Source organism: Nicotiana tomentosiformis, chromosome 1 (assembly GCF_000390325.3).
Source record: "Nicotiana tomentosiformis chromosome 1, ASM39032v3, whole genome shotgun sequence".
Classification (NCBI taxonomy): Eukaryota; Viridiplantae; Streptophyta; class Magnoliopsida; order Solanales; family Solanaceae; genus Nicotiana; species Nicotiana tomentosiformis.
Window position 1 is genome coordinate 3,094,330 of NC_090812.1, and position 10,267 is coordinate 3,104,596.

Below are 10,267 nucleotides of genomic sequence, written 5' to 3' on the forward strand. Positions count from 1 at the left end.
TGACATAAGCAATTATAAATGACCATTGTTTTTCTTTTGAGCTTGCACAAAAAAACTTCTATAACTCCGATTAAATTTTATATATGTCAATTTGATATGTCCACTTAATTCAGCAATAAAAATATTTTGGGAGATGAAAACAAATATATTTGGAAATATTTTCTAACTTACAAATATAGCGTGACAATGATAGGCAACAAGTAGTGTCTCCTAAAATCGCATTGAAAATATCACAACATATATTAAAAGGTAATATATGCTACAATCGTATTTGAAGTAAAAAAAAAAATCTATAAGTTATCATGCTAAATTTGTTTTCAACGTCACACTCTTTTGATAGAGGCTTAAATAACAAATTTACTTTGTATTTCTTCTGTCCCAATTTATATACTAGTATACTTATTTTTATAGTTTATCATACAAGATTTTCTTTTGAAAAATAATTTGTTTTTAATTTTTTAATGTTTTTCTTAATAAAATTTTATTTCTATATAAATATCTCTAGCGTATTTAAAATCACACGAATTCTTTTTTAAACTCATCTAATCAAACATCTTTCACTTATGCCTCCATTTAGAACTAGAAAGATAATCAAATTGTATCAAGAAAATAGGTAGTGTAGTTTAGCGAGAAATTGGGGGAAAAAGATGATTGTTGACCTTCAGCGCATCGCAAGGGGCACGCATCTGCTTAAGTGGCAAGGTACTATATTCCCGTATCCATGGCGGTGAAGCAAAATGCGGATTACAATATAGAGAAGGAGAACTGGCGTCTCAGTTGCCTTGGCCCTTGGTTTTGGTCTCTCCCCCAACAAGTGTGCGAATAACCCACATGCTATCCTACTCTTGTCATTACCCGTTCGTTATCTTTCCCTCTCAATTTCTTAAATTGTATATAATCTAATATCCAATTCGATACTCTTTTCTCTTCCTTTCTATCTAATCCAAAACCCAAAAGCCAAAAGCCGAAAGGATTCTTTGGGTTCTTCTGCTCTAGGAAATGCGGCCTTCTACCTTTAGATTCTTCCAATGGCATCTCAGTCACAAGTCTTTCAGTTCTGTAAGTTCTTCCCTTTTACCTTACGGTGTTTTGCTCTTTTAATTATTTTTGACGGCTTTGTGATTTGCATTGAATTTTGTCAATATCGAAAACAAACACACACACGTAGAGCCTTTCCCATCATATGTGTACGCTTTTCTGGTAATCAATTGTTGATAGCTGCACGTAAACATATATTCTGCTGTCGAATTAAATTTATCTGATTCTAGGTTACTCCCCTTTTCGTGTTTTGTTTCATGATTCGACCTCAATTCTTGAGTGTGTTACATCGTGGACTTATACTGAGCTTGATATCATCCTGATTGAAAAATAATACTGAGCTTGTTATAATGAAATTCGGAATTTCTGGATAAATTTTCTAGAGGTCTATTTATTTTGGAACTCAAAATCTCTAACTAGATCAACAGTTTTTCCTACGCTACTCTGAAGTTACACTATGTCAATTACTTATGAGTAGACTTCATTCTTGTTGGGTGGTAGAGCCCTTGTTGAGTGACGGAACGTAAAATATACCCATTTTTCTTTTTCCTTACATTGATTGATATGCTTACCGACACATTAAACGAGACACGTGGATCATGTCCGGATATTGATTCTGTTGTTCCTGTTCCTTTCCGTTTTCTGTTTTTGGTAATTTATTTAGTTTTTTTCAAATTCAAAAATAGACTGCATATCTTGGTTAATGGAAACAAGAAGAATACCGTGATAAAACATGTGCAACTCTTTCAGACACAATAAGAAGTGAAATTACAAATACTTCTTTACAAACTAGCCCGAAAGACATGGTTGTTGGTATGTCCATGATTTCTTTAATGATTCATCATGTTGACATGTATGCGGCATCCTTTGGAAGTTTTAGAACTCTACGCAACACAGATGACTTGTTGCATGCTAAGAAAGTCTTACGCTAAGGTTATTTACAAGCTAAACCTTAACCTACCTAGGCATGATCAGCTCTTCGAGCCAAAAATCTAAGAGCACGGGTCTTGAAAAAATAAATAGAGCTTGAATCACTCATCATTCAAATGCAGATAAAGAAGATATATGATTGTTCCAAATAGAATTTCAAGGATTTATAATTTTGTTTATAGATAAGATTTTGGTAATTGAAAATTGAATCATGAACGTGAAACCATAAAAAAAGGGTGAAATATCCATATCTTCTTTGGTCCTGGGAAGCAGATGACATCCTGAAAGTTGAAACCATGATATTATATCACAGTGATGGAAAATAAGTCCAATATATTATCGTGTGATATATGTCGTGCCTGGCGGATATGATTGGTAGAGAAGTCACTAGTCAGCATATGTTGCATGAGTAGGTGTCAGTGCCTCGCAGTGGCTCAACTGCTTGTATTAGAGCTTGAGCTCTGTTCTAGGTCGATTAATAATGGACAAGTTGAGTTGTTCAGGCAGCTGTGTGTTTCACATACCTCCTGTTCTTTGGCATTTAGGAAAATAAATAGGACAAGTTGATATATTTTACTTCCACTGCCAGCATCCAGGTCCTCTTGCTTGGTCCTTTCCTTTTCTTCTCCATTTGTTTGTGAAGTTATAACTATTCCTTCGATACTCCTCAACTATTTACTTGCAACTGGCTGATAGTTAATCTACAGGCTAGCTTTTCATCCAGAGCATCATTACTATCTGCAAGCAGCAGTGGTCAAAATATAACGACTAGTCATCTCAATGGATCCTCGTCAAAGATGTATTCAACTTCATGCGAGACATTGTCCGAAGATTCACCGAAAGATAAACCTATTTCTGACATGTTGATCGATTCATTTGGAAGGCTGCACACGTATTTGAGAATATCATTGACTGAACGTTGCAATTTACGGTGCCACTACTGTATGCCAGCTGAGGGTGTAGAACTCACTCCTAGTCCTCAACTTCTATCTCAGGATGAGATTGTTCACTTGGCAAGTTTGTTTGTTAGCTCTGGAGTGAACAAAATTCGTTTGACTGGTGGGGAACCAACTATTAGGAAGGATATCGAAGAACTTTGCTTACAACTATCAAGCTTGAAGGGTCTTAAAACCCTGGCTATGACTACAAATGGGATTACTCTAGGAAAAAAACTTCCAAAGCTGAAAGACTCTGGACTTAATTTGGTGAACATAAGCTTAGACACATTGGTTCCAGCCAAATTTGAGTTTATGACTAGGCGCAAAGGGCATCAAAGAGTAATGGAGTCAATTGATGCTGCAGTAGAGCTGGGATATAATCCTGTCAAAGTAAGTTCTCTCTAGCATGATTATATTATGTTATTCTCCCTAGAATGATGCTCCCTCCTGTGTCAGCTAACTTAATTTGGGTCTTGAGGATTTGCTTTATCATGTTTTTGGTTTATTGCCAGACTTTGGTAATTTATTTATTTGTTTAAACTTATAGACATGTGGAACAACAAATTACCAATTTAGAATAGAGAAGCAGTTCAGAAGCAATTATGATATCATGGTTAATAGGATTTGTTTGACTTTTTAAATTGTAAAAAACTGAAAAATGGGACTTAGGCAGCACTATCCTGTTTTGCTTCCTGATGATGCTCTTAAAGCTAGTTTATGCATGAAAATCTGTAGCTTTAGCTTGAGGTTCGTCATAATTCAGATTGTACCTATGGAAATGGAACATCTTTTTGAGGACTAGATTTGAAGAGCAAGCTTTCTGATGAAAGCAGTTCCTCAACTGGGCCTTGATAGTCTGCTTTGGGTTACACTATTTATGTTATCTTTTGGTGTGTGCTGTACCTCAGGTAAATTGTGTTGTAATGCGTGGATTCAATGATGATGAAATTTGTGATTTTGTTGAGTTGACACGCAAAAGGCCAATCAATGTGCGGTTTATTGAGTTTATGCCGTTTGATGGGAATGTTTGGAATGTCAAGAAGCTAGTACCTTATGCTGAAATGTTGGACAAAGTGGTATGGTAGACTTTGTCAAATGTTTCTCTTATAAGTCAGTTATGTACATTACCTAAGTCACTCAATATTACTGAACAGGGTAAACAATATACAGGGCTTCTGAGAATTCAAGATCATCCCACAGAGACAGCTAAGAATTTCAGGATAGATGGGCATCAAGGCTCGGTTTCATTTATTACATCAATGACTGAGCATTTCTGTGCTGGTTGTAACAGACTGCGACTTTTAGCTGATGGAAACTTTAAAGTTTGCCTTTTTGGTCCTTCGGAGGTGAATAGCTTTATGACTAAAATTTGTGAAAACTTGCATAGGCTGTTAAGTCGTGTTGCACATATCTTCTTTTTCTCAATTAGAGCACGTCACACATTGTATTTTTTCCTTTGGTCATAAGCTCCCGCTTCTTCAATTAACACTTATAGCTCCCTTTTCCTCTCGGACAAGACATGTAACAGTGCGTTTTTCGATCCGCCACTAATGGAGAAATTTACTATATTACACGTTTTTTCCTGTCTTCCTACTCCTCTTTTCTCTTTCACAGTTCTGATGTTTCTACTTTATTACATCTTCTTCAGCTTTAATGCTACATTATCCCGTTATCAGCTCTATCCTTCTGTTTTCTCTTCTGTTCTAGCTGTTCCTATTATGGTCTTCTTTATCAGCCTGATAACTTTGGACTAACATTTTTTCTCATTGGTGAGTTTGCCAAGCAAGGAGGGAAAAAGTAGGAGATAAAGGAGAGAGAAGTTGCAATGAACTCCAACCATTAGATGCAGGAGATGAAAGAGTAGTAGCTGGGAAGAGAAGGGAGAAATTAGTAAAGCAAATAAGAAGAGTAGAGTAATGGAGCTTGGTCTAGCACTTTTACTCTGCTGCTGAAGAAAACGAAGAAAAGAATAGAGGGAAAGAGTCAATAAATAGAAGAAATGAGAAACTAGGGTATATAATATGGTGCTTTTCACTTTTCTGCTACTAGTGGATGAGAAAACTAACGGTCTTTAGGGCAAAACTAGAGGGGAATAAAGTGCCCAGAAAATCTAAAATCCAGAAGGTGTACAGTTCTCACCAAAAGCTCCACCAACGCTCCCAAGTCATATCTTCCCAGCTTAAAGAATAAAAGAACAAATAAAAAAAGGAAGACAGGAAAGAGAGAGGTGGCAGTGTAGCACTGATGCAAGATGTCCCTTTTGTTCTTTTGCCTATGCTATCCTTTTCTGGATTTCTTCCACTAGAATATCAACTGTAGTTACTTGTTCAATTCCAGTCACTAGGGATATCCTAGGCAGAGAAAAGGAGATAAAACATGAGGATACTGCAACAACAACTACCACCCCTCGGTACTTAACAAGTTGGGGTCCGCTATATGAATCCTTCACTGATCATGTTATTCTATTTAAACTCATCTCACGCCAATATTTTATAAAATACGAATAATAATAAAAATTAAAATAAGAAGTACTAAAAGTTCAATTTCCTTGTAAAACATGTGGATGAAGATCCATATTTGACTATCTTGTATTCTTGTCTCATGAAATTTGTATGCTTTTGTGTGCAATTAAGAGTTGGATAAAAATAAATTGCCGTAAAATTTACCCGTAGGTTCGTCCTATCAACTATATATTGTCATATCTGTAGACCTCATTTCTGATGGTAAAAGCTGCATCGTCGTCCCGCACGACTTACTATTTTGATTATAAGTTAGTGTAATGATTCTTATTTTGTATACAATTCATCAACTATGCAGTACCTTTTCCTCATTCCTGTTCTATCTATCCCGATTGGTTGAAGAGTCTAGAAGAAGGAATTATTTGGTCAGGTGAACCAATGATATTCATATGATGTAAATGCAGCTTCGTGAAATTCCTCTATAAACTTTGTCCCATCAGTGCTTCCTAGATTCCTTTGTTTTAGGCCTTTTATTTTTCAATTCCGGTTAATTCTAGGGGATTCAATTTCATATAGATTAGACTGTAGCTTCATTAATTACTGAATTTTCATTGTCTCTACACCTGCTGTTGTTTGGGATTATTACTATGGCTCGACAAAACTTTATTTTAGAAATCATGAAGTGGGTGTACTTCCTTGTGTTACAACTATTTTTTCTTTTATTTTTGTTTTCTCCAGGTGAGCTTGAGGGATCCTCTTCGTCTTGGTGAAGGTGATGATAAACTTAGGGAGATCATTGGGGCAGCGGTATGTAGCTACTAATGCATTCCAACACTATTTGTTGCTTACATCTTTGCTATTTGTGTCTTTTTCTTTTGTTCCTCATATTTTGCAGGGTCATCCTGTCATCAGGGCAAGATAAACTGCCTTTCATATTGTTTTTAGCATTTAGGATTCATTTGGCATTTACAATATTATCTACATTTGTTTTGATTCATTTGTTCTATTTCAGGTCAAAAGGAAGAAAGCTTCTCATGCTGGGATGTTTGATATTGCAAAAACTCCAAATAGGCCGATGATACATATTGGTGGATGATGGATGGAATATATTGGGTTTCGGTGCTCATCACTGAATTGTACAATGATGTATGTATGCTATTTGTTGGTCAATTTAAGCACCTTCCCGTAATTTCTCTTCAATACTTTATTTAAAGTTTGGGTGGCCTTATCTGTTTCTTGTCACTGCATGTTGAGGAAACACAGTTTGACTACAGTTATAGCATCTCATAAATAGTGAAATTTGCCTGCATAAATTTTTCTGAATCTTAGAGGTTTTGTAGTTATTTGATCCTGAGCTAGATCAGTATATATCTCAACTGGCTCTTAGGAATTTGCTCCTCTTGTGGTTGTAGATATATTTTTGCTTGTAAATTTGATAAGCACTTTCCTTCAGTCAATTGGTCCCAAGTCCCAACTCAATTGGGTTATAAGAGTCTGACATTAAGACAAGAAAAATACAATTCCATATTTCCAATATCACGTTATCATGCTCCTGACTAATTTGACCAAATTGTGGTAACTTATTGGAAATATTAGAAATGTCTTTTCCTTTCTTGACCTGAATAGTGAGTCATGAGATGTTTCATTGAGAGCCTTGTAAGCCTGAACCCAAGGTTTTACGTTTGCGTTTATGCTTATCCAAGTCAGATAAAGATAGTTGACCATTTAGGAAATACATCAATCATTGGTTTTGGTGGATTTAATTCTTTGCTTTTGTATAAACATATTTCTTTCAGGGATGGCTACATAAATAACTAGGTGAAGTATTGGAATTCAGAGGTTCGTTTGGGAACCTTTTGTTTCGAATCTGACCAGACTTCATATTCAATTTTTGTAATAGGTACATTAAGAAGAGCTTGCACAACTTGACTCGAAATATATTCCCCACGGGCTTTGGTCTAGTCGTAAGAGCGCAGTGCGTGATGTGTGGGTTAGACGCACGTCACGAGACAAAAGCCTAGTATTTAAGGGGAGAAAGGTAGAGGGGCGGGCCTGTTATCCACTGAGTTTCGAACCCTCTGACTGGCCCACGGGGATTTCTCGATTATAAAAAGTGCTTGAAGTGTGTTACTATATATTATATTCGTATTCTGTGTTGATGTACGAGTCAACATTATCTGTCTGCGATAATAGCAATAACTGAACAAACCCGTTTACCTCGTATGTTATTTGCTTTTTGTTGGCTGCAGTGCAGGAAGGAAATGAGTGCTGCGGTGGTTAGTGCTACTGCATAAACGTTTTGGCTATTTTGTGTTTCAGTATTAGGTCCGTATTGAGATGGGAGTAGGCCTATCAAGCTGGTCTTTCGCTTGGGAATTTTGTGTTATTTAAGATGCTGTTGGTAGAGTATCAACCCAATTAGCTAATTGTACATGAAACAGTTTGCAACCTGTTTTAGATTCGACGATTGCTTTGAACTCCACTTAATGTATCTGTTATGATAGTTGTTCAAAAGGAACGAGTGCGATCTTATCCATTGTCTTAGAGTCGAAGATTGCTTTGCTCTTCACTTAATGCAGCTGTCATGATAGTTATGCAAAAGGAACAAGTGTGACCTTCTAGTACTGTATTTAGATGTTGACAATATGGTAAAAGCATTGGTTTACACATCCGTTTGGAAATGTCTTTAGAAGATAAGAGTTGGTCTTCACAAATGGAAGTCATTATCGTGAGGCTAGAGTATGAAAGTGGGCTACTTGAGTGCTAGTCTTCACTAAGCATAAAACCTGGAGATGAAGTTCATTCGGTAATGGGCATTCTCCTACAATAATAAGTCTGTCAGAATTATTTCATCTCTATTTACTCATTAATACTCTATTTGTTTTACTTAATATGCATCATCCATGTTAAATTATTCTTTCTTGTATCGAAGATCTTTCAACTTTCAGCAATGATGCAATTTTTCACTTTACTTTGCAGGTATGTAACATCAAAGAAACCAGGAAAAACGAGAAATATAGGAGCAGAAAACAGAGAGGAAGGTGACCCAACAGGTGAAAATGCTCGACTTAAGCAAGTAACCTACAATTTGGATTTTTGAGGCTGTATATGTGCATGTTTTAAAACCACGAAACATAGTGAGGCATATACTTAAAGATCCGTGTATCCCTACATAGTAGTGTTTTTCTTGTGTGAAATTAAGAAATTTATACGTATTACATGTACAACTTCTGAGCAGGCTGTTTTCCTTTTGAACTACATGTTAATTGTGTCTCTGTTGCTACATTTATGTGCTATTACTTAAAGAAAAAGGAAACAAAGACATTTGTTGTACTCTATTTCAGATCTTGCCAGAAAACGAAAACATTGGACGTTTGTACTTTGTAGCCGTTCTTATCAATAGTGCAAAGTTTGGTTAAAAAGAAGGCAACATGATTGATTGTTGCCTCGTTTTGACAAGAATTATGCTTCTTAATATAAATTTGGAAAAATAGTTCAAATTCTTCTCCTCCTGCTTATTTTGTAATTGAACCTCTCTTATGCTTTGCGTCTTTGAAATATTACTCACTATCCTTTCTTTAATTTTTTTTTTTGTAACAGTTGTTTTAATCTACTTATTTATTGCAACATTTTGCAAGTTGACTAGTTAGACCAAAATGGTACTAATTCGTATCGGTGTAATCTTATTGCACATGGGGTCTTCTCACACTTTGCTTCTTGATAAAAGAACAATAGTAGTACCAGATTTTCTCTAGTTCAAGACATGTTACCAGGTAGTATTAAATAGTAAAAACACTAGAATTTAACTAGCATTTCGAGATAAACTTATTCTGATTGAGAACAGGACAGCAGAGAATTTGCACTGTTCTTGGACTACGCAAGTAAATTAGTTATTAATTCTCCAAAATTCAGAATTTCTACTTCCTTGTGGTGAACTTATAAATTTCACTCTTTAACTCAGCAACTTCTAATTGATTTACTCTTTGTGAACGGTTGAGGTAATATATACGTATTATGTCGATCATGTCCTACAAGCTTTTCATGTCAGATGCAGTCAGCGGCGAAATTCGGAATTTCTTCAAGGATATTTAAATTTTAAAAAAGTGAAAAATTTTATTGACAAAGGGTGTTCAATATGTATTATATACTTCTAAAACATAATATTTTACCTATGTATACAGTGCAATCGCCACGGGATGCAGTGCAAGAATTTCATAAAACTTTTTGAACGGACAGATATGTGAAAACCATATCATAGGTAACGTCTTAGATAACATATGCTGCCGTAAGGAAAGTGATATAATACAAAGAGACATGGCAGAAGCTTACCATTGGTAGGTATATTGACTTGATGGCAGCCGCCTTTGTATTTAACTGAGATGTTTACTTAATAGATTAGTTAATCTCAAGAGTCAAGTCAACTTATATTAAATCTACTGATTTCCATCTCTATCCCTTTTGTATTATTATTATTTTTATCTTTAAAATACCATGGAACACAAACTTGTGTAATATTTTTAAGTAATAAAGCACCGTCAAGAAGGTGATGGATTCCCTCCTCAAGAGAGTCAGCTTTAAGATGGCATTAGGGAGGAGTTTTAACCTCTTCTTCTCAACTTGTTGCAATTTTTTAGATTTTCTTAATTAGTATTAATTTGATGTTATCACTTGGCTAATGTGGAAGCGTAGTAGGTGGTGTTTCCTAATTTAATCATGCTAATTAAGTTTAGAAGGATTATATTGCAATATCATACTCAGATGCAGTCCCCTTTGTCATGTTTTAACCAACTTACATCTACTAGCTAGCTAGACTAGGATTACAAAGAAAAAGAAATTAACTTGACTAGGATTATATATACTTATCTCTGGAATTAATTTCTCATACAGTCATACAATAGGGTG

At 35.5% G+C, this 10,267-nt stretch overlaps 1 protein-coding gene across 2 annotated transcripts; it reads left to right on the top strand.

The window, feature by feature from the left end:
* The first annotated feature begins 583 nt into the window (after positions 1-583).
* Positions 584-8,747, top strand: LOC104107796 (GTP 3',8-cyclase, mitochondrial). Of its 2 annotated transcripts, none has more exons than XM_009616694.4 (7): positions 584-1,059; positions 2,665-3,296; positions 3,815-3,982; positions 4,061-4,252; positions 6,104-6,172; positions 6,378-6,511; positions 8,345-8,747. In XM_009616694.4, the coding sequence occupies exons 1-6, from the start codon at positions 1,029-1,031 to the stop codon at positions 6,459-6,461; spliced, it is 1,176 nt and encodes a 391-aa protein (XP_009614989.1). In that variant the 5' UTR covers positions 584-1,028; the 3' UTR covers positions 6,462-6,511; positions 8,345-8,747. The 2 variants fall into 2 exon arrangements, with proteins under 2 accessions (XP_009614989.1, XP_009614986.1); XM_009616691.4 differs by having other exon boundaries at positions 586-1,059; positions 2,676-3,296.
* The last annotated feature ends 1,520 nt before the right edge of the window (positions 8,748-10,267 follow it).

Bases quoted from the DNA above. Each gene is read 5' to 3' on its own strand.
- LOC104107796 (XM_009616691.4), top strand. From the start codon at position 1,000: ATGCGGCCTTCTACCTTTAGATTCTTCCAATGGCATCTCAGTCACAAG. The intron at 3,297-3,814 runs GTAAGTTCTCTC...GCTGTACCTCAG, and splicing joins TGGGATATAATCCTGTCAAA to GTAAATTGTGTTGTAATGCG. The intron at 4,253-6,103 runs GTGAATAGCTTT...TGTTTTCTCCAG, and splicing joins GCCTTTTTGGTCCTTCGGAG to GTGAGCTTGAGGGATCCTCT.